The sequence below is a fragment of the Canis lupus genome, chromosome 32 (genome assembly GCF_048164855.1).
Source record: "Canis lupus baileyi chromosome 32, mCanLup2.hap1, whole genome shotgun sequence".
Classification (NCBI taxonomy): Eukaryota; Metazoa; Chordata; class Mammalia; order Carnivora; family Canidae; genus Canis; species Canis lupus.
Genome location: NC_132869.1, coordinates 38,820,510 through 38,845,841, shown reverse-complemented (window position 1 = coordinate 38,845,841; position 25,332 = coordinate 38,820,510). Strand labels below are relative to the sequence as shown.

The 25,332-nt window shown below is 36.6% G+C and overlaps 1 protein-coding gene across 11 annotated transcripts in view; it reads left to right on the top strand.

Annotated features, from left to right (window-relative positions):
• Window positions 1-23,497, top strand: part of MYO9A (myosin IXA) — a 263,388-nt gene extending 239,891 nt beyond the window's left edge. For all 11 annotated transcript variants that reach the window (XM_072809461.1, XM_072809467.1, XM_072809468.1 and 8 more), the window contains 3 exons: window positions 15,950-16,152; window positions 17,991-18,133; window positions 18,785-23,497. In XM_072809461.1, coding sequence (XP_072665562.1) covers window positions 15,950-16,152; window positions 17,991-18,133; window positions 18,785-19,248 — 810 coding nt within the window. In that variant the 3' untranslated portion in view covers window positions 19,249-23,497. The remainder of the gene's footprint in view (window positions 1-15,949; window positions 16,153-17,990; window positions 18,134-18,784) is intronic.
• The last annotated feature ends 1,835 nt before the right edge of the window (window positions 23,498-25,332 follow it).

Here is a 25,332-nt window from a genome sequence, read left to right as displayed (position 1 = left end):
TTCCTTTTGGCCCTTTGTTATACCTTCTGCTCATATTGTTATCTCTTAAAGCCATAGGAGAAAATGGAAATGTAGGGCCCAACTGAAGATTACCTCAAAGAGGTCTTGTACATTATTTAGGTCTTGTACATTAAAGCATTTAGTTCCCAATATTTTTGTTATGGTAAGAAGCCTTTTATAGACTGGCCTCACAGAATAAGGAAGCCTAATATGGAGTCACAGAATTCTGACCCAAATCAAATAATTAAGGATCTTAATCTGTTTTAGAATATCATTCTTAGAAAAAGTAGATTGTAGAATCTATAAACTTTCTCAGATAAAATATGGCAGATTTATAAGATTAGATGACTGAATTTGTAGGTATTAGGAAAATGTTCTAAAAGGAAGGGAGGGAGGAGGGATCAGATAGTATTGCTGCCTCGGTGTACTGAGAAGGCCTGTAGAAGATGTGACACATGAGTTAGATCTTAGAGGAGGAGTCTGAACTAACCAAATGAAACACATGTTGGTACAAAACATACATGGTTTAATTCTGGAAAAAGCTATATAACTAAGAATTGCTAGAAACTTGGATATGTAATTGCACAGAAGGGAAACCTTCAGTTAAAACCCAAATAGGCTTTGCTTGGTAGTATACTGAGACATTAGCACCGTGGGGCCATGAGAATGAGCTAGGACTCTCAAAGGTCTCATATTGTAGATAGTTTAGTACTTAACATAAGTTTTGGTGCTTTTTATCATACTTTTATATTTAGAATGAGAGTTAATGTTAGTTTTATTTTTCAACCATAAAATTGAAATTTCCTCCTGGGTCTCCTTCAGGTATCCTAGTAAGTGTTACTGAAGAGTACCCTAAGATTTCCAGGCACTCTGTTGGATGGAATGGAAATCTTATTTTTAACCACAGAATGTCCTCCTTTTTAGGGAATAATTAGTACCAGGAAAGATTGTTTAAAGTGAATATCCTTAAATACCATAATTAATGACTGGTCTAATGTGTATATGTAGTAGTTCCTGCTTATCTATGATTTGCGTTTTCTGTGGTTTGTTACCCATGTTCCAGGCATAGTCTAGAAGCAGGTAATCCTCCTTCTGACATGTATCAGAAGGTCAGTAGGAGCCTAATGCTACAGTGCCTACATTATTCAATTCCATCTCACAGGCATTTTATCATCTCCCATCATCACAAGAAGGGTAAGTACAGCACTATAAGATATTTTGAGAGAAAGAAATACCACATTTACATAGCTTTATTACAGTACGTTGTTATAATTGTCGATCACTTATTGTGCCTAATTTATTAATTAAACTTTATTATTGTAATGTATGTACGGGGGAAAAGATACAGTATATACAGGGTTCAGTATTTTCCATGGTTTTAGGCCTCCACTGTTGGCATTGGAGCGTATCCTCCACAGACAATGGGGGCGGACTACTTACTACACATGTAATTACATATCCACAAAGAGAAAATGTACACTTTTTTGGCTACCCATAGGATATTCTCAAAATGAGGCCATAGCACATCAATATCTGGTTAGTGGCCACACAGGTATTTATTTTATTGTCATTGAAACTGTACTTGTAAATTTTGTATTATCTATTGGTATAAAATATTTCATTAAATAAAATTTAATTAAAATAATAAACCTATGGGAAAACATTAGGCCATAAGAAAAACCTCAAAGGCAAAGAGGAAATTATTGAGTAATTTAAAAATTATGATAAAAAATAAAAAATAAAAATAAAAATTACAATAAAAACACTATCTTGAGTTCCTGGGATATATAGCTAAAGCAGTGTTCAAAGGAAATTTTTTTTAAAGATTTATTTATTTATTCATTCAGAGAGAGCGAGATAGAGGCAGAGACACAGGCAGAGGGAGAAGCAGGCTCCATGCAGGAAGCCCAATGTGGGACTCGATCCTGGGTCTCCAGGATCACACCCTGGGCTGCAGGCAGCGCTAAACCGCTGCGCCACCGGAGCTGCCCAGGAAATTTTTTTTTGCCTTAAAAATAAAACATGTAAATCAAGAAGTTAGAACAACAAAATAAACTTGAGGAAAGGAGAAAGAAGGAAATGATGGTAAAAGCAGGAAATACACCAGAAACAACAAAAAATGATGAAACTAATAAAATTGATTCTCTGAAAAAAAAAAATCATCAGCTAATCTAATGAAAATGGAATAGTCATAAATTTACAAATAATAAATAAAGATTGTCATGGATAACTGAAAATTAAGAGACCTATAAAAGACTTAGTCATCTATTGCTATGTAACAAATTACCAAAAACTTAATGACTTAAAACAGTAATAAACACTTATGATCTCATACATTTATTTTTGTTGGTTAAGGAATTCAGGAGACGGTTATCTGAGCATATCCATTACCCCACACACATAGTTACTTTTTTTTTTTTTTTTTTTTTTGTTGGTGGTAGTGGTGAGTTCATTTTAAGATTTACTCTCTTAGCAACTTTCAAATATACAGTATTATGTTAATAACTATAGTTAGCATGTTGTACATTACATCCCCATAATTCATTCATCTTCTAGCTGGAAAATTTTACACTTTGACCACTATCATCCATATCCCCTACACCCATACCCTAACCCCTGGCAACCACCAGTCAATCTACTCTGTTTCTTGGATTTCATTTAAAAATATAATTTTTATTTATTTATTTATTTTCAGAACACAAATCTTAAGAAAGATTTGCATGCAAAATATTCAGATAACTAGGAAAACTCTACAGTAAGAAAAGAGACTCTAAATTAGGATAAATAGGGCAATATGAGTAGGTATCTTACCAAATAATATACATAAGTGGGAAATAAGCATGTGTAAATTGCTCATCTTGGGGAATTACTGGAAAATGATATGCATTATACATTAAAGAAAAGCAAATTAGACCTCCAGTGACATACTCTGTCCATCCATTAGAATGGCTAAATACCAAAACTGATGATACAATTGCTGGTGAGGATGTGGGACAAGAAGAAATCTCCTTATTCATTACTGATGGGAATACAAATGGTACAACCTCTTAAGAAGACATCTTATGAGATTCTTTTGAAGTTAAGCATAGTGTCACCATATGGTATAGCAGCTATCCTCCCAGTGCATTTACCCAACTGGTGTGAAAAATATACATCCACATAAAAGCTACTAAGAACATATATAAAGCAGATTTATGAAAAGAAGAAGGAATCCCACTTCCTTCCATTTTGAAAGCATGAAATCCAGTACTAGTTTATTTTTTCTGTACAAACTAATCATAGTGAGCATTGAGTAATGTATAGAATTGTTGAATTAATATGTTGAACACTTGAAACTAATGTAAAATTGTATACTTTTTGTATACAATTATACTTCAGAAATAAATATATTGTGTAGGAGGGTTCCCTTTTCTCCACATCCTCACTAACACCTGTTGTTTCCTATGTTGTTAATTTTAGCCATTCTGACAGGTGTGAGGCAGTATCTCATTGTGGTTTTGATTTGCATTTCCCTGATGATGGGTGATGTTGAGCATCTTGTCATGTGTCCATTAGCCATCTGTATGTCTTCTTTGGAAAAATGTCTCTTCATGTCTTCTACCCATGTTTTACCTGTATTATTTGTTTTTTGGGGGTGTCAAGTTTTAGAAGTTCTTTATAGATTTTTAGATACCAACCCTTTATCAGATATGTCATTTGCAAATATCTTCTCCTATTCTGAGGTTGCCTTGTAGTTTTGCTGTTTCCTTCACTATGCAGAAGCATTTTATTTTGATGAAATCCTATGGTTCATTTTTGCTTTTGTTTCCCTTGCCTCAGGAGCTTATCTAGGAGGAAGTTGCTAAGGCCAGTGTTGAAGAGGTTGCAGCCTGTGTTCTCTTCTCTAGGTGTTTTAATCCATTTGAATGTATTTTTGTGTATGGTGTAAGAAAGTGATCCAGTTTCATTTTCATTCTTTTGTAGGTTACTGTCCAGTTTTCCCAATAACATTTGTTGAGGCTGTCTTTTTTTCCATTGGATACTCATTCCTGCTTTATTAGTAGTAGACATATAGTTGTGGGTCCACTTCTGGTTTTTCTATTCTGTGTTCCATTGATCTGTGTGTTTGGTTTGGTGCCAGAATCATACTGTCTTGATTACTGTAGCTTTGTGATATTAGCTTGAAGTACAGAATTGTGATGCTTCCTGCTTTGCTTTTTTTTTTTTTTTTTCAAGATTGCTTTGACTACTAGGGATCTTCTGTGGGTCAATACAAATTTTAGGATTGTTTGTTCTAGCTCTGTGAAAAATGCTGTTGGTATTTTGATAGGGATTGCATTAAATGTATAGATTGCTTTGGGTAGTACAGACATTTTAACAATATTTGTTCCTGCAATTCATGAACGTGGAATGTCTTTCCATTTCTTTGTGTCATCTTCAATTTCTTTCATCAGTGTTTTATACTGTTGGTTGGAATGCAAACTGGTGCAGCCTCTCTGGAAAAAAGTATGGAAGTTCCTCAAAAAGTTAAAAATAGAGCTACCCAATGATCTAGCAATTGTAGTACTAAGTATTTACCCAAAGGATTCAAATAATTGATTCAAAAGGACACATACACCCTGATGTTTATAGCAGCATAATCGGCAATAGCTAAATTATGGAAAGAGCCCAAATGTTCATCAACTGATGGATAAAGAAGATGTGGTGTGCATACACACACATACAACACATAATGGAATATTACTCAGCCATAAAAAAGAATGAAATCTTGCCATTTGCAATGACGTACGTAGATGGAACTAGGGAGTATTATGCTAAGTAAAATAAGTCAGAGAAAAACAAATATCATATGATTTCACTCATATGTGGAGTTTAAGAAATAAAACAAATGAACATGGGGGGAAAAGAGAAACAAACCAAGGAACAGACTCTATAGAGAACAAATTGATGCTTACTGAAGAGGAGGTTAGAAGTGCGTTGGAGTCCCAGGAAGGGGAGATTAAATAGGGTATTAAGGGGGGTATTTGTGATGAGCACCAAGTGTTGTATGTAAGTGATGAATTACTAAATTATATTCTTGAAACTTTATTATACTGTATGTTAATTGGAATTTAAAGACAGGGAAAAAAATTTAAAACATAAATTTTTTTTAATTGAAAATAGGTAACTCTCCATAATGTCTTAAACTCCTCCCTGATATTTGAGATTTGTGTTTTATCTGTGACATCTTTGGTAGTGATAGTCCAGCTTTTCCTAGTAACTTGGATTGGAAATTTGAATATTATGTACGATATTGAAACCTGGATTAGACTTCAGATCTATACTTGCCAACATTAGCAGATAATTATAGTCAATATCCTAATTTTAGGAATAATTTATCTCTAAAGTTTAAGCTGGAATATCAATGAAATACGTTCCTCAGAAAAGAACTTATGATTTTATATTCAGTATTTGCCCAATGAATTGGGTATAAATTTTTCATAAAGTATGTGATCAATCCAAACTAATAAAATCCCTATTATGATAGAAAAATATCCTGTAATCTTGGAGAAGTTTTTTCTATTATACAAAACCATTAAAAGAAAAGTTGATAGGTTTATTAGCATAGATAGAAAGTATTACTGTATGATAGAAATGACTGTAAGCAAGGCAAAGGGGAAATGACACATCCTAAGAAAATATTTACAACTCACATCACAGGCTCTAATTTTCCCTAGATTAATGAGGAGAAGCTCCTATAAATAAATACAGAAAGACCAGCTATCTAGTGAAAAATGAACAAAGGATTATACCAACCACTGCTCAGCGTCTTAACTGCTGACTCTTCAGAGAGTCCATGAAGTCAAATCCACTTTTATTATAATGCCAAGAAAATATTTGCCTTTTCACTTTGTTGACTTCTGCATAGATGGTAGAAAACCAATTACGGGTAAAAGCACTAAAAGAATATGCAAGTGAACATTGCTCTGAAAAAAATTATAATAAAGTCATGCCGTTATAGGAAAGTTTGAAAGTACAGAAAAATATAGAAAATAAAAGATATTACTCCACTCAAACTAGTGTTAATAATTTGGTATGTTTGCAGATTTTACAAAAAACCCTACAGTATACAAATTTATGTCCAGTTTTAACACAATATTAGTAGTTTTCCATTTCCATATTTCTAGAAGCTCTATGTAATCAACTTTAAAAAGTACTCTTTGAACTTGTCAGAGAACTTGGGGATTTCACCTTTTTTTCATCTTTGTTTAATACTGATTAGAGGGCAGCCCTGGTGGCACAGTGGTTTAGTGTCGCCTGTGGCCCAGGGCTTGATCCTGAAGACCTGGGATCTAGTCCCACGTCGGGCTCCCTGCATGGAGCTTGCTTCTCCCTCTGCCTGTGTCTCTGCCTCTCTCTCTCTCTCTCTCTCTCTCTCTCTCTCTGTGTGTGTGTGTGTGGGTGTGTGTCTCTATGAATAAATCTTAAAAAAAAAATACTGATTAGAATTTAGGCCTGAACAGCCTGTTTGATTTTCTTCAGCTGTCTTAAATAATTCTAAGTTAACCCATGTTGAACTACTTAATTGGCTAGATGATATGAACGCTGAACAAAGGCAACTCATTTATTGAATACTGGTAAGTGTGTAGTAGGAATAAGTTCAGATTTTTCCAGCTCCCTGAGGCTTTTATATCACATCATGTTTTGGTCATTCATTTGACTTCATTAAAATAATCAAAAATCAAGATTTCTGAAATTTATAATGTGATTGTGACCAGTCATAATGGACACTGTTGATATTAACTCCAAACTCTGTTCTCTGCCCTGGTTTCACAATGCCATCTTCTTCTGAGTCATCCTTTGTAAAATTTGCAGACTGATCTTCTGTTTTGAGGGCCTTTCTTTTATTATATCCTTTACTTTTTGAACTCAGAACTGAAAGGAGAATAGCAATCTTGTAATCCTCTTGATTTTCATCCTATTGTGGATTTAGAATGCATGAGTTTGGAAGAGTTAGTCTGAATGCTCTGAGAGCCGCCCTCCACTTCACCACATGGGCTAGAACAGCAGTTTGTTTCTGAGACAGCCTATCTTCTTTCTTCCCAAAATCAACTCAGAAATCTGTCAGTTTATTGTCCCATGCTATTTAAAAGATACCGATATATTTGCATAAATAGCTAACTTTGAAAAGGACCTCTTAAAATATATTTTTTATTGTGAAATACGTATAGAAAAGCACAGAAACATACAGACATAATTATAAAGGGACTATCCAAATACCACCTTAGGTCAAGAAATAGAACATTGCCAGCACCCCCAGAGACTCCTCTTTCTCTATCCAAACACAGCCCCTTCTCTCCCTCCCAAGGTAAGCAGTAACCTGAGTTTTATGTTACTTACTCTGTTTTATTTGTCGTTGTACGTATTTCTGAACACTCTAGATTTGTTCTGTTTGTGAGCTTTATAAAAATGGAATCATGTAACATGTATTTTATATCTGACTTATTTCACTCAATGTTATGTGTGTAAGACTTATCCATATTGTTGTGTTTAGATGTATGTAGCTCATTGTTGTTAACCATATAGTATCTCAGTATACATGTATACCACAGTTTATCCATTTTAGTGTTAAGGGACTTTTGGCTTGTGTTTTGGGGAGTTATGAATAATGCTGCTATGAACATTCTGATGCATGTGTTTTTGATGGACATATGCATATATTTTGTTGATGATACATAGGAATAGAATTACTGGGTCACAGGTATATGTATCTTCAACATTATTACATAATAGCAAACTTTTTTCCAATATGGTTGTGTTATTCTAACAGTGTGTGTATGAGGATTCCCAGTTGTTCTACCCCAGTACATATTTGCCAGATTCCTTCATTTTAGCCATTTTAATGGATGTCACAGGTATATGTATCTTCAACATTATTACATAATAGCAAACTTTTTTCCAATATGGTTGTGTTATTCTAACAGTGTGTGTATGAGGATTCCCAGTTGTTCTACCCCAGTACATATTTGCCAGATTCCTTCATTTTAGCCATTTTAATGGATGTGTCAGAGTGGTTTAATTTGCATTTTTGTGCTATATCTCTAATGTGCTTAAGTACCTCTTCATAAGTATATTGGCCACTTGGATCTCTTTTGTGAAGGCTCTGTTCACATCTCTTGCCTGTTTTCCTAATTGGTCTTTGATCTGTAGGAATTCTCTATGAATTCTAGTTACTTCTGTTTCAGACTTTTTTCTTCCACTTTTAAAGGTATCTTTTTGATTAACAAAGGTTCTTAATTTTAATGTAGGCTTAACTTTTAGGGTCATGTGTAAGAATTATTTTTACTACCTGAGGCTATAAAGATCATCTTTACTATCTTTTAAAAACTTTATTGCTCTGCCTTTGATATTTAGGTATCCAGTCCACCTGGAGGCAGTTTTTGGTAAAAAAAACTTGAATTGAAGGCAGTGATCTTTATATTTCCACATGGATTCCAGTTTTTCCAGCACCATTTATTTAAAAATTATTCTTGGGATACGTGGGTGGCTTAGTTAAGCATCAGACTCTTAATTTCTGCTCAGGTCTGATCTCAGGGGTCATCAGATTGAGCCCCACATTTGGCTCTATGCCTGGTGAGTAGCCTGCTTAAGATTGTCTCTCTCCCTCCCCCTCTCCCTCCCCTACCCCCATTTGCTTGCTGTCTTGCTCTAAAAAATAAATAAAATAAATAAATAAAATTTTAAAAGCATTCTTTTCATACTGCCATGAAGTTCTTCTTTTATTATAAATCAAGAGTCTGTATGTACATGGATCTGTTCCTAGGCTCTTTCTTTTGACCTTGTACCAATACCAGCGTTTTAATGACTCTAACTTTCTAAAAATATCTGCTGGAGCAAGTCATCCTACCTTCTTCGATAGCGCTTTGATTATTCTTGGCTCTTCATGAATCAGCTTCACAAAAATTGTCATGGGATTTTTACTGAGATTCCATTGAATTTACAGATTGCTTTAGAGAGAATTGACCTTTTTTCAGTATTGTTCCCTTCCATGAACATGATTTCTCTCTCATATGGACCATTTCCTCTCAAAAATGTTTTAAAGTTTTGTGTGTAAGAATCTTACACATCTTTAGTTTGAATTATTACAAGGATTTTAATATTTTTAATATAATTATAAATGTTATGTAAAATATTTGTATCTGTTGCTCATTAAGTACAATTGATTTTGGTATTTTTCACCTTTTATCTGGTAACTTTGCTGAACTTATTCTGATATTTTTCTGTGAATCTCTTTGTATTTTCTACCTCTACAATCATATTGTCCATGAATAATGATAGCTTCATTTGTTCTTTATGCCATTTATTTTTTTCTCTCACATCAGCTAGACCTCCAGTACAGTGTTGAAAGGAAGTGCTGATAGGGATCATTGTTGGCATGTTCCCAATCTGAATGGGAAAGCTTTCAATCTTCCATCACAAAGTAAGATGTTTGCTATAGAATTTTTGTAGATGCTCTTTAGGTATGTTCCCTTTTATTCCTAATTTTCTGAGTTGTTACTATTTTATGTTGAATTTTATGAATTGCTGTTACTATTTGTATTTCGTTGTGCATGAGACTTTTTAATTTTATTGATATATATACACACACAGTGAATTCTTATGTTAAATACATTACATATTATTGCAATAAATCAACTTAGTCTTGAGGTAATGTCCTTCTTATATATTGTTTGATTCAGTTTATAGTATGTTTTTAGGATTTTTGCACCTGTGGTAATGAGTAAAATTGTCCTATAATAGTCCTTTTAATATCCTTGTTATGTTTTGATATCAAGGTAAATTCTGACCTCTAAAAGTGAGTTGGGAAAAAAAAATAAAAAAAAAAAAAGTGAGTTGGGGAAGAGTTATTTTTTTAAAAACTTTTGTGGAAGAATTTGTCTTCTTGTTTCCTAGTAAAATCATCTGGGCCCAGGGTTTTCTTTCTGGAAAGGTTTTAATTTATGGATTCAATTTATAAGATTTTTCATATTTTTAATACCTTCTTTGACAGTATTAATTACTTGGATTTTTGTGGAAATTTCTCCACTTTGTGTAAACTTCCAGATTTACTGACATACAGTTGTTCATAGTAGCCTCTTACCCTTTTCATACCTACAAGATTTGTAGTAGTGTCCCTTTTTTCATTCTTGCCTTTGGTTATCTATGAGTTCTTGTTTTTTATTTGTCAGTCTTGCCAGGGTCCTAAAGTTTTATCAGTCATTTCAAAAAGTTACATTTTGATTTTGAGCCTCTTTTTTTTTTCTAATGTTCATTTACTCCTATCCTTGTTTCCTTTTTTCCTCCTTTGGTTTACTTTGTTATTCTTGATCTAGTTTCATGAATTGATGCTTATCTCTTTAATTTTTAACCTTTCTCTTTTTCTAATGTATGCATGTAAGGCTATAACTTTAAGGTAAGCATGCTAAAGTGTATCTTACATATTTTGATACCGTTATTCAAAATAATTTATTATTTCCATTGTGGTTTCTTCTTTGTCCATGAATATTTTGAAGTCTTATCTTAATTTCTGAATACATAGGGATTTTTAGTTTTCTCTTTGTGATGAGACAGGAAATTTATTTTAAATTACTTTAAAGGTCAGATAAATTATTTCAACCCCTTGGAAATGTAGTGTCTTGCTGTATATGCTTTAAAATAATGAGTATTCTGAAATTGTTAGATACTAAATCTTTTATAGTCTATTACATCACCTGATGTTTATCAAGTTGTTCCATTCTGTAGCTTTACTGGTCTGTGTGTACACATTTGTTTTTTTCTGTTCCAGTTATAGCTTTGCATTTCTTGGAGTATTTCTGCCAGTATGTTACTTAAAATTTTCAGAAGCCATTTCTTAGGTATTTCCAAATTTGGAAGTCTTCTGTCGTCTTCATAATTTGAGTTTTTGTAAATTGTGAAATATCTCTTCATCACAGGTAACACTTCTTACCTTAAAGTTTACTTTGCCTTGAGTTTATATAGCTACACCAGTTTTCTTTTGATTAGACATGCTATATTTTTTATTCCGATCTTTTTACCTTCAGCTTTTCTGAATTCTGAATGTTTTATATGTGTCCCTTATACACTTGGGTTTTCTTTACTAAATAGTCTGACAGTCTTCAGATTTTAAAGTGAGCTTATAATCTATTTACATTTAATGTAATCACTAATATATTGGTATTCAAATCTATTTTATTTTGTGCTTTTTATTTTTCCTACCTGATACATGTTCCTTTTCTTTCTTGCCCTTTTGGGTTTGTTGTTTTTGTTTTTGTTTTGTTTTGCCTTTTTCTTTTGATTATTTTCTATTCTATTTTTTCTTCTCTAGTTTTACACTTTATTACTCTTTTTTTTTTTTAGTAGTTAACCTAAAGACTACAACATAAATCTATGACTGTCGAAGTCTGTTAATTCGTACTTTTATCTTTTTTCCACATAATATGAGAACTTTCTTATGCTTTGGCTATTATATGGTATAGTTGCTATTGTTATTTTTAATTATCTGTATACTTTAAATCCAACACATTATTCTTATACTTTATGCAGTCAATATTCATTCAGTCAATATTCATTACTCACATATTTATTGTTTTTCTTAATCTTCATGTATCCCTCCTGTGACTTCTCTTCATTTCTATATGCCTTTAGTGCAATTGTATTGGTGACAGATTTCCATCTAAGTCTGCCTGAAAATGTCTTTATTTCAACTTCATTCTTAAAGATGGTTTTGTTCTATGTAGAATTCTATGTTGGCAGTTTCTTTTTTCCTTTCATCACTGTAAAAATACCATCTATTGTGTTTTGCCTCCCATTATTGCTGTTGAAAAGTAACCTTTGAACCTAATAGTTTCTTCTTTGTTGTACATGTATATATATATAGCTCTCCATTTCATCACTTAATTAAAAATTTTTGAGTATAGTTAACACAATGTTATGTTAGTTTCAGGTGTACAATATAGTAATTCAACAAATATATGTTATGCTATATGCTCACCACAGGTATAGCTACCATCTGTCATATGCAGTGCTGTTACTGTACCACTGACTAAATTCCCTGTGCTGTACCTTCCATTCCCATGATTTATACATTCCATAACTGGAAGCCTGGATCTCCTACTTCCCTTAGTCTATCTCCCTACCCCCTTCCCTCTGGCAACCATCAGTTTGTTCTATTTATTTATAGGTCTGATTCTGTTTTTTTTTTTGTTTATTCATTTTGTTTTTTTAGATTCCTCATATAAAGGAAATCACGAATTTGTCTTTATCTGACTTTTTCACTTAGCATGATACCCTCTCGTTCCATCTGTGTTGTCACAAATGGCAAGATCTCATCCTTTTTTATGACTAATATTCCATTACTTCTTTATCCATTTATCAATCAGTGGACATTTGGGCTGCTCATATAATTTTGCTATTGTAAATTAATGCTGCAGTAAACATAGGGGTGCATATGTCTTTTCAAATTAGTATTTCCATTTTCTTGGAGTGAATATCCAGTGGTGGAATTACTAGATCATATGGTAGTTTTGCTAAATTTTTTAGGAACTCCATACTGTTTTTTAAGGTAGCTGTACCAATTTACATTCCCACCGTCAGTGTAAGAAGGTTCCTTTTTTTCCATATCCTCACTACTACTTGTTATTTCTTGTCTTTTTGATTCTAGCCATTCTGACAAATGCAAGATGATATCTCATTATGGTTTTGATTTGCATTTCCCTGATGATGAGTGATGTTGAGCATCTTTTCATGTATCTGTAGGTCATCTGTATGTCTTCTTTAGAAAAATGCTCTTTCAGGCCTTCTACCCATTTTTTAATTAGATTATTTGTGATTTTTTGGTTTTGAATTGTGTGAGTTCTTTATATATTTTGGATATAACCCTTTATTGGATATATGATTTGAAAATATCTTCACATTCAGTAGGTTGCTTTTTTGTTTTGTCGCTGGTTTCCTCCACTGTGCAAAGGCTTTTTATTTTGATGTAGTCCTAGTATTTATTTTTACTTTTGTTTCCCTTACCTTAAGAGACATATCTAGAAAAATGTTGCTATAGCCGATGTCAGAGAAATTACTGCCTGTGTTCTAAGAGTTTTATGGTTTCAGTCTCATATTTAGGTCTTTAATCCATTTTGAGTTTATTTTTGTGTATGGTATAAGAAAGCGATCCAGTTTCATTCTTTTACATGTAACTATCCAGTTTTCCCAGCACCATTTGTTGAAAAGACAGTCTTTTCCCTATTGTATATTCTTACCTCCTTTGTTGTAAATTAATTGACCATTAAGCAAGGGTTTGTTTCTGGACACTCTGTTATGTTCCATTGATTTACATGTCTGTTTTTGTGCAAGTAGCATACTGTTTTTATTACTACAGCTTTGTAGTATATCTTGAAATCTGGAATTGTGATATCTGCAGTTTTGTTGTTCTTTCTCAAGATAGCTTTGGCTATTCAGGGTCCTTATGATTCCATAGAAATTTTAGTATTTGTTTTAGTTTTGTGAAAAATACTGTTGCTATTTTGATAGAGATTGCATTGAATCTATAGATTGTTTTGGGTAGTATGGACCTTCAGCAATATTAATTCTAATCCATGAGTATGGAGTATTTTCCACTTGTTTATGTCATCTTAAATTTCTTTCATCAGTGTTACGTAGTTTTTGGAGTACAGGTCTTTCACCTCTTTGGTTAAGTTTATTACTAAGTACTTTATTCTTTTAGGTGCTATTGTAAATGGAATTGTTCTTTCAGTTTCTCTTTCTGCTACTTCATTATGAGTGTACAGAAATGCAACTGATTTCTGAATATTAACTTTGTATCCTTGTTGCAGGTATACCTTTTTTCCTGACTACTTTTAAGATTATTTCTTGCTTTGGGGCGCCTGGGTAGCTCAGTCAGTTAGGCATCCCAACTCTTGATTTCAGCTCAGGTCGTGATCTGAGGGACCATGAGATTGAGCTCTGCATCAGGCTCTGTGCTCAGTGAGGAGTCTGCTTGTCCCTCTCCCTCTGCTCCTCCCCCTGTTCTTGCATGCTTGCTCACTTGCTCTCTTATAAATCAAACAATCAATCAATCTTAAGATTATCTCTTGCCTTTAATTTTTAGCACTTGTATCTATGTATGGACTTCTTTTTCTTCATCTTCCTTAGAGTTTGAAGGCTTTCTTCAGCCAGCAGGTTGGTATCTTTAATTGGTTTTGAAAAATGCTCTGTCAGTATCTCTTCAGCATTCTATAGGATCCCTCCTCTTCTGGTATTCTTTTTACATATGGTAGATATTTTTATTGTGTCCTCTATAATTTACCCTCTTTTGTTTTCTCTGCTTGATTCTTTATATTTTCTTCTGACTTCCAGTCTACTGTTTCAACTATGTCTATCTCCTTTAGCATGGTTATTTTAAGTCTGTCTGATAGCCACAATATCTGGAGTCATTGAAGGTTTCTGGGTTTTGTTGTTTTCACTAGTTTTCATTTACGTTGTCTTGTCTCCTTTTGTGCTGGGTTACTTTATGTGTCATACATAATATTTGAAAAACTATTTGTAAAAATATTTTGTGGCCTGATATGACTTTCCTCCAAGGCATATTTCCATTTTTTTTTCTGTCAGGTTCTAGGGCATTACCAATCTTGGATTACTTTAATAATGCAGTTTTAGGAATTACAATGTTCTGGACCATTCAGATGACTCGAAGCTAGGCTACAGTGTCCAAAAGGACTGTTTTTTCAGCTTACTCTTATGTTTAGTATGCAAACCTCAGGGATCCCAGTCAGACATGGAGGTTTTACCCGGCAGCAGTCCACCCTTGTGTGGGTCTGGACTCCAGTTTTTATTCTCTACCCCAGGAGTTGGAAAACTTTTTCTATAAAGGACCAGAAAGTAAATATTTTAGGCTTTGTGGACCATACAGTCTTTGATGCAACAATCAGTGCTGCCATTGTTCTTTGGAAGACTCATAGACAATGTGTGAATTAATGAGCATGAATGTATTTCAGTAAAGCTTTAATTACAAAATCAGGCACAATGCCAGACTTGGCCCAGGGTCATAATTTGCTAACCCCTGCTGTAGTCTGTCAAAAGCTCTACACAGATTCTCAGCCACCTCTTCTTAAATTTAGATTAGCCCTGAATACTGAACTAGCCTCTCTTTGGTTTTTGCTTTGTTAACTAGCTCTCTAGTGCCTTCAAGAATATTTTGGGCTTTTTATGTTTCGTCCAGTTGCTCCCAGCAGAAAGTTTAATCTGAAATACCTAGGCTGGTATTATCAGAAGCTAAAGTCATATACAAGGTAACCAATTTGAAAGCAATAAGGTTTTTTTCTCCCTCTGATCTCAAGAAGATTTCTTGAGGTACTCTCAAAGAATCTCTCTCACTAGCATCCTGTGATATATAAATGACTTTTGTTAAATGAAACTGACTTTTCAGGACATGTTTCTGTAGTCTTCCTAGAGAAATTCTGCATTCCAAGGTTAAAGTTATAGAGCAATGTTGTCCATGAGAACTTTCTAGGATGATGGAAATGTTCTGTATCTTGTACTGTTCACTATGGTAGCCACTAGCCACTTGTGGCTATTGAGCACTTGAAATGCGGCTAGTGTGAATACAGAACTAAAATTTTACTTTTATTTAATTTTAACTAATTTAAATTTAAATAACCATTTGTGGATACTTCGTTTGGAATGGATAAAGCTTAGATTAAATGAAGAATCTCCTTCAGTGCATAATTTGTTCCTGTAGTCCCACCCACCAAAGTACCCTTTTTCTAGTGCTCTTTCAAGAAATACTTAATTTAAATGTGTTCAATGGACAGTATCTCTCTAAATATCTGAGGCCTTGCAGAATGTTTCCATTTATTCCTATCATGCCCCTGGTATAATGGAAGTACACTTGCTATCCTAAATGGGTCACATAAAACTAATTCAGTCACTCAATTTGCTTCCTAACATGTATTTTTCTTTGCAGGGAAAGGGGCGACTGCGCCGAGGAATCTATCCAAGTCCATCCTCTCCTGTTGTAGTTCGGTTGCCCTCTGTGTCTGATGTCCCAGAAGAGACCTTGACTAGTGAAGCAGCTGGGGAGACTGACATCACTGAACAGCAGCAAGCAGCTATGCAGCAGGAGGAGAGGGTTCTGACTGAGCAAATTGAGAACCTGCAGAAAGAGAAGTGAGTTTCCAGGAGAAAAGGGAGCAGCCAGTTATTACCTGTTTTCATTTCCCTCATTCTGTGCTCTCTTGATTTTTCCTGATTTAGTAAACATTTATGTGTCAGGTACTGTATCTTGCGATACAGGGACACAAAGATGACAAAGACATGTTGTCTGGACTTAGGTGACAGGATGAAGAATTGTCACCTTAGCGAAGGAAGCCCCATGAGCCAGGAGACCTGAAGCTGACAGTTCTGGAGAAGGCTGACTGGGCCAAGGTGTGCCAGTCTTAGCCAGGATTCCTAACAGCTCTACATCAGCCTCATTGAACAGATTGGTCTTTAAAGGGAGGAATAAGGATTCCTAGACTAAGACAAAAAAAATCTCAAGAATGGGTATTACTCAGAACTCCCTAAAGGTTATTATCGGAAGGTCAGTATGGCCCTGGGGCCACCAACTTGGATGGTCAGGGCAGCAAATCTAGTGGGTGCTAGGATACTAGGTAGGGAAATTAGTTGCAATTTAGGAAAGAGGCAGATAGTCGACTCTGTGCCCTCTGCCATCACTGAAGCAAGGGTAGGTAACAATACCTATCTTGGCGATGGACATGCTGTGGTTCTCTTTGAAGGTATGTGTACTGATTCTTAACTGACAATAAAGACTCTTCAAAATTTTAAGGGGGTCTTTGTTTATAAGTTCCAGGATCCCAGGTCTGAGAGCTTGATGCATTAGGAGACATAGGAGTTGTTAAACTACTTTTTGCCTGCCAGGATTAATTCTAGAACTTAGGCAAGCTAAAAAAGCAGCGGGGCCTCAGTTGTGCAGAGTATGATAAGGCAAGAGTAGTGCTATCTCTCTGATGTAAGAATGGTTTGAAAAGAGGGTCTCAGTTTTGATGAAAATGGTATTGGAAGTATTAAAGGATGAATGATTCGACCTAGGCAGAGTGAAAGCATAGCTAAGAAAGCTTTGAAAGGGAGTAAAAAGTGGAAGGATAAGGAGGTTGTGGACAGTTGTGGACTGGTATATTTCTAGGGAGTGACAAACTCTTAAGATCTGCCCATTGGAGAAAGTGCCCACATAATGTGGAGGAAAGGTTGTTAGAGGTAGCCGACACAAAGGTGACACAAAGGCGCCTCAAAGGCAGCTCGGTGTGGACTACTGAAGTGAGCTTTTACAAAGACATTAATTAACATAGATCAGAGTGACATCAAGTAGTCATGAGAAAGCCAGATTAGGAGCCAAGTACCAAGACTCGAGGGCACAAGAGGGCACAAGTGAGAGGTATTGGGTGCCTGATGAAGAGGAATAGAGAGAATGCTGTGAGTGGAGGTTGCATATGCTGCAAAGGACAGAACAGGTCATGCAACGCTTTACTTCTTCAGAGGTCTCGGTGGTTAAGGTAGAGGATATCATCTGTAGCCAGTTAGTGCTGGTTCATGGAAAATAGTTTAAGAACTGGAAGGAATCTTAGAGATCATCTCATGTAATCTCTTTGTTTTGTGGATGAGGAAGCTGAAGTCCAGGGAGAGGAAAGTTCTTTGCTAGTACATTATGTATGAGTTTAAAACTGTGATCTCTTGATTACCAGCCCAGAATTCATTTTACCAAAATATCTTAACAGCTGCAGCATCTTCTCCCACCTCACTCTTGGCTCTATTATAGGTCCCAGCCTTTGCTATTTGTAGCCTTCATCATTACTGTGATTTGCGGGTCTTTATCATCACCTTGAATGGGAACACTAGGAAATGTTACTGTCTTGCTACTTCCAATTGCTTTCATCATAGGTCTTTTTTCTTACTAGTCTTCCTTCCACTTCTTATCAAATGCTAGTGGATTTCTTGATTCTCTCTTACAGGGAGGAGCTAACGTTTGAGATGCTAGTACTGGAACCCCGGGCCTCTGATGATGAAACTCTTGAGTCTGAGGCCTCCATTGGGACTGCTGATAGCTCAGAAAATTTGAATATTGAGTCTGAAGGTGTCATCTCTGAGAAATCAGGTAAGTGAACTTACTTGAACAAAGACTCCAGATTTGTTTTGCAAGGAAGGAGTAAAGATTCCCAAGCTAAGACAAAATCCTTTCAAGAATGAGACTACTTTGTCAGGTGACAAAGTCCTAATGAGTTAAAATATACTGATCTTTGTGAAGCTTCCATTATATATTGTTCATTAGACTAAGCCTTTAATGCAATGATAGTTTTATTGTCAGTGTAATGTTTTCTCCTCTGTTTACCACAGAGAAAAACCAATCATCACAACATATATTGTCTTACTGACCCATGATGCATGTTCTAAGGGTGGTTGGCAGGAGTTATGCCCTGCTGAGAGATAGGCTTATACCAAAAGAGGTATTTAACTACCTGGCATGTCTCAGGGAGACATAGAATTACTACGTATCCTGGCAGTATTTTAAATGATAGTGACAGTTGTAGGCCTCTCCTAATGGTGTAGTCAAACTCCAGATTTCTTGGGATTGATTCTCAAATGATATATGTAGAAATAGGTAACTTCTCAAGTTATGCACAGAGTAGGTCAGCCTGGACCCTTCAGACTTCAGCTCACCCACCACATGGGAATAGTGAAACCTATTCATTATGGGATGATGAATTGGAAAGTGTCATTTATAGCTTTGATCTCTTCTTTGGATTAGAGAGAAGCTTAGCCCTTAGCTCCCTGAAGGCAGCTGGCAAGTCTGAACATTCAAGCAAATTACGAAAGCAGCTAAAAAAGCAGCAAGACTCTTTGGATTCAGTGGACTCTTCAGTCTCTACTTTGTGTTCATCTAACACTGCATCTTCTCATGGGACCAGAAAACGATTTCAGATTTATTCTAAATCTCCATTCTACCGAGCTGCCTCAGCTGGGGAGGCCCTGGGAATGGAAGGGCCATTGGGCCAGACCAAATCCCTGGAAGACAGACCTCAATTCATCAGCAGAGGAACCTTCAACCCTGAAAAGGGCAAACAAAAATTAAAGAATGTGAAAAACTCACCTCAGAAAACCAAAGAGACCCCAGAGGGGACAGTCGTGTCTGGCCGCAGGAAAACTGTGGACACAGACTCCAGCTCCACCCAACAGCTAGCTCTCTTTGGAAATAACGAGTTTATGGTCTGAACTGGCAGCTGTGTGTCCCTTCATGGCTACAGAGTGGTAAACACATCTCATCTTTGGGGCCTCTTCTCATCCCCTCGTCCACAATAGTCTATCCTAATTGTGGTCCTGCCTCTTGCCCAAGCATACAACTGAGAACTTGTGTGCTAATTTCTTGGGCCTCCTGCCAAAGCAGAAAGGCCTCTTTGAAGCCTGCTGGGGATGGTGCCAGCTGTGCCTTGGCTGCTGTACTTGACTGGAGATTTCACTAAACAGAGCCACCTGGGGCGGGATTTGGGTCAGTTGTGGAGGTCTTCATAGTTGTCTCTCCTCCATCCTCTTTTCCTTCCCAGAGATGGGTGTTGAACTTGGGGGGGTGGGCAAGGAGGGACATGGTGGGCCTGAGAGAACCACTGGTTTTTGACATTTGAAGAAAACATATAAATCTTTCTTAACCGTGAAAGCAAAAGAGCCTTTGGGTTTATTTTGGGATAGTTAGGAGCTGGGGTAGAATATAATTTTTTCCAAGGATTTATAAAAGCCTAAGCCCTCTATTTTAAGATTTTTGAGAAATACTCCATGTTATATTCTGAGGAAAGTAAAAAAGTAATTGTTTCCATGAAGCCATCAGAGCATGTCTCAGACATCTGGTTACATGATGAAGCAGAGAGTACATGTTTTGTTTTTTGATGATATTCAGTGTCATAATAATGCTGGTTTCACTCCTGGTTAGTTCCTGCCAAATATATTGCATGGGCTGAAGTTTCAGTTGCCCTCCTGTTTTCATACTTCCTGGTCCTAGGATTAGGTTCCTCTGATCTTTTTTTAAGTGTCTCAGAGACATGGTGATCCCTAAACACCTAATCCACCCAGGCTTTCCTCTTTGTATAGATTAAACTGAAGATCACATATGAACTTGTTCATCTGCTGGTGGAATTCCACCACAAACTCAAATAATATGACCATTTAATCACTTCTCCTAAAACATTCATATACAACACTGCATGAATAAGTGTTAACAGAAAGCTGCCAAAAAGTAAGAGAAAAAATTTTAATATAACCATCTAGCTATCATCTTCTTTTCCTCAGACCATCAGTATTAAATAGATGAAAAAATAAATCAAGAACTACTTGAAGCTATTTTTGTTAATATTCTGGTTACTGAAGTTTACTGTAAATATATATGTATAGGATGCGTATTTCTTTTTAACCTTATGCTTCCCTCCTCCTGGTGGAATTTCTTCCCACAGATTAGGAGCCATTGGATAGGGTTGAAAGCCACTATCCCTGGGTTGAGGGAAAAATCAGACCATCTTTTTCACCACTGGGTGTCTCCATACACCTGAGCTACAATAGCATTTTAAGCTTCTTAGCATTTGTGGGATTAGAAATCTGTTTTTGCTATTTATAATATATGGAAAATGAAACATGATACTCTTTCTTGAGATAAGTATGTGAAAATGTTTATTTTTAAAGTTACTAAATGCATCTTGTCTAACTACCACATGCACTGTTCTGAAAAAGAGTCTTTACCATCTGTAACCTGAATTTTGGTTATTTTTTCTTTTCATACTTCTTCGATTTGAAGTTATGGAAATATTAAGCCTTTTGTTAAGACAGAATCTCTCCTGTTACACAACACTGAACCTCATGTCACTGCCTCAGTGGTTATTGTCAAGCCCCGGAGGTCAGACTTAGAACATCATTCTGAGTGGCAGCTAAAGGTAGCAGGAGTCTTCTCTCTCCCTGGTTTGGTTTCAGAAATGAGCTAGGGAAAGGAATCTTTTTAAATATCCAGAATGATGATGGTTATGAGTAAGTGTTAGATTTTATATCCCACAAACATCCACCGCCTTGTTTGTGCTGAGGAGTAATAAATGTAAAGCCTTTTAAAAATCAGAACTTTGGAGACTCTCCTAGAGGAAAACCCAACCCCTCAGCATGGTCATGTCCAATTGGGACTGCTGGTGCCCCGGGGCCCCAAGCCAAGCTGCACAGGTTGTTTCAATATTCCTGGGAGAGTAGTGTCCTGCTGGGCATTGACTACCCTCTACTTGCTCCAGAACATTGGTTAAATACCATACAAAAAAGAGATTTACCCTTGTTGGATAATTTCCTTTGGCCCCAGGGAACGGCCTGGAGAACATATCTTGGCATATGTTCTCCCTTCTAAATTTTTGCAGATTTTCTGTATTTGTTTGCAAAATAAGTTTTTGGCAGTTTAAAAAAAAAAAAACATATAGGTCACTTTATAGGAACTAGGCAATGGATGTTAAAAGACTTTATAATTTTTCTCAGGGACCTGAACCTGAATTTGGATAAAATTAAATAAAAAATACTTGTTTTTTGGTTGCTAGATTTGTGGATTTCTAGTCATTTAACAAACTGCCAGAATGGAGGGTGGTGGGGAGGAGAGATCCACACAATTGTAAGAATGGAGAGCAAGTGTGGGACCTTCCCTTTAAAGGGAAGAAAGCTTTTCTTCTGATAGTGTAACAGGTATTGGTGGCCTGATGAAGAGATGAAGCCATAACTCTTAAAAACTGTCAGAACCAAGTGCTGTATCTTCTTCCATCTGATCTTATCTGGTCCTCTCCGTGGTTAAAGTTATGTCACCACAAAGTGATGCTGTAGTACAATCACTTATGATGAAGATGTTTAACTTAATATATGTAAAAATTGTGCTTCCTATTGCTTCTCTTTTACTTTTCTTTGATTTCAAATGCCACAAACAGAATCCCTGGGTGGCAGCAACAGGGCAGCCCCACATTTGGAGCCCAAGCTCCAAAATACAGAGCAATTTGTTCATATCACACATTCCCAGCCCCAAACAAAGCCAGGTTTTTCACTTCTCCCCATTAAACCCAAGGTATCCCTTATAATGGAAAATGTAATAGAAGCAGAGAAGTATGATTTTAAGGTTACATCGTGTATCATTAAGTGAAACAAATTTGTTTAACAGCAAGGATCAGGGAGGTGGGATGCTTAGTTTATAATGCACTTTGTACTTCCTGCCATTTTAATTCCTTTGCCACTCTGGGCTTCTGGAAACACAAAAGGAGGTATGGAGTTCCCAATATGGACCTTGCAGAAACAGAGGGACCTGAAGTCAGGGGATGGGATACCAGAGCCCCTACCTTCTCATGCCTTGGAAAACAACTGCAGCTCCTACCCTGCTGCTGGGAGGTTAGTGGAGACTTCTATGTTCCATGACAATAGAGTTTTCACTGTCAGAGAAGGAGGAGTCCAGCAAGGTTCTGAAGGCCCACCTCAGTGACTATGGGCCATGTTTTGTTTTTTTTTTTTTTTTTTTTAACTATAACTAACAAACATGTACCTTTCACAAGCACTTTGGTGAAGTAGAGAAGAAATTCTCAGGATGTGTTCAAAGTTAAGAGAGTTTTAATTTTAAAAAGAAATACAGTCCAGATGGCTTTTCTCAACCTCCTCTCCTCTTTTTTCCCCCTTGGTGGGGAAGCTAGGCATGGGGCTTGAATCATTCTGTGTTGACAAATGTGTTATGTCTATCCATAACTTTGTGACAGTTTCCAGCACTGCCCCCCAATGACACCATGCTAGCTTTGGTAGTAGAAGTCTTTGATATTTGAGGGAGTCCTTGTTTTTCTGTGCCCCTACCCACTTTTCTCTGGAACTGCTCCCACATTTGATTTGGTGTTAAAAGCTAACAGCAAAATGATGATTATGGAGGTGGATCTATTAGATCTTATTGGTCTCTTGGTTAAAATTCTTCAAGAAAACTGCACGAAGGGGAGTATCACCTTGGTGTTCATCTGTACTTAATACCTATTTATCAACCCTCTTAGGTCATATAAAAGATGCACCTTTTGAACCGAGTAATTGTATTTACTAGGGGAAAGGTGTGGATTACAGATTAGTATTATATTATTTTAATGGATTTAAAGTAATTTATAAGTATGCTGAGTGTAAATTTTTAAAAGACTATGTATTGTAAAAGGACATATCCTGTGAAATATAATATCATTTTACTGTTTAACAGAATAATTCTATAAAAAGAATGATTTATCTCACCCACGGAACTGATTACATTCCTGATGCAATCAACAGGCACTTTGTAATTTCCTTTGGGGATGGTTTTTTGTTTTGTTTTGTTTTATTTTTTGGGGGGGGAGAGCAAGACATCACCTGTATAAAGTGCAGTTTGTGTCACTCAGAACATGCACTGTATAGCTACACAAAAGCAGCTTGATGAACAAGTCACTCCATGGCTCATTAAAGAACAAAGCTTCCAGAAGCAGCGATACGTGTGGTTTGTTTTCTGACCATCCCGGCCCCCACCCAAACTCCAGTTCCACTCCAAGGAAGAGCAGTGATTTTTGTTTGTAAAGCTGATTTTTGCTTAAGAAAACGATTGAGCCCCAAATTGACAAAGAGCAGAAGCAGCAGTTTTTGGAACTCCGCTGAATTCGATTGAAGGTGATTCAAGCTATTAGTTTTCTGTAATAGATGCTAGCTGCTAGCTCTTAAGACTCCATTTAATCAGCCTAGAGCTAGGTGGACAGTGACGACAGTAAGTCTACATTTAGGATCCTCTCCAAAAAAGCTTGTCATAGCGAAGGAGTAGCAACATCTGCTAATAGAGGTCCCAGGAATTCATGCCTAGGTTGTCATTTTCATTCCGCCACTATGTGACTTGGGCCCTTTTTGGTTGTCAGTTTTCACATCTGAAAATGAGTTCTCTTTCTCAGGTTTACTCTGCTTATAACTCCCACTGACTCTCAGGTCTCCATATAAAGGGCAGTTTACTGGAAATCCCCCCCCACACCCCACCTTGAACTGGGTTAGAGGTCTTTGTGTTCTCAACAGCACCCAGTATTTGTGGCATCAAAAAACTCATGTAAGTTTGCAAGACAAGAAATGTGCTATCTTGCTGACTCTTAGATCCCTAGCACCCAACAAAAAGTGTCCTTGCTTAAATATTGGGTGAGCAGGTTAAATGAGATTGGGGGTTCCCAAATGCATAAAAGCAGATAAGACACATATAATACCTGATTGTTGAATCTGTGGGCATCTCAGCTTCCTAGTTGAGTGTGTCACTTCCCGGCTCTGGGAGGCCTTTTAGCCATTCATCCAACAAATATTTGCTGAACACTCACAGGTACTGTCCCAGGTGTTTGCATGCATTGCTACAAACAAAGCTCCCTAACCCTGTGGAGCTTGAATTTTAGTGGAGGAAAACTACAGATGTCCACCAGATGAGGACTAGCCATCCCCAATATCTGGCTTCCACTCTCAGGTTATATTTATTAATTTGAACAGTATTTCTTGGCATCCTTGTGTCTCTCTCTGCCTTTCCTACCATTAAGCAGTCCCTAGGGTGAAAGAGGATGACTGTCTCACAATCTGAAAACTGCAGCTGAAAAAAAGGCCCAGATAGGCCCACAGAGGCTGCCTCTGTGTGCTTCATAACCAAAGACATTAATGGCTTTGAAGGCAAAAAAGCTTTCACAGTATTCCCTCTCCTAGCAACACCCCTAAGTGCAATGAAAGCTGATACCCGTTGGAGTTTCAGTGCGCCAATTTATGGCAAAATGTTGAATTAATCCTGAGATCAACTGAGTTCTGTATTGTATTAGGAAAACAAGAGCCATTCAGCATATTTCAGGTAAGAAGGACATAATACAGGAATTAGGGGTCTAACACTAAACACTGGAAGAACTGGAAAAACAAAGATCAGAGAAGCTCTCATAGAAGGTTGAGGAAGCCAACACAGATCTCAGCCAAAAGATTGAAGTTAAGAGCATGCCTGGAAGCTACTGCAATCCTAAAGAAGGCTGCCTGAAATCTCCCATCTTCCCACACAGCTGGCTGCAACTGCCTCCAGAGAAGAATAACTTCATCCTTTACGGCCCACGCCTCACATGAGTGCCTGTCTCCGTTAGCAAGCCATAGGGGGAAAGGCATCCTGGGAAATGTAGTTCCTGGCATCTCTGCAGTGAGGACCGGACCTTAGGAGGGAGGGTAGTATTGATGCCAGGTTTACCACAGATAATGCAGTTTATATACCTCCTCTAACTCCCTAAGACTTCCTCCTGGAGATCCCAAACAGTCTCCCAGTGTAGAATTGCT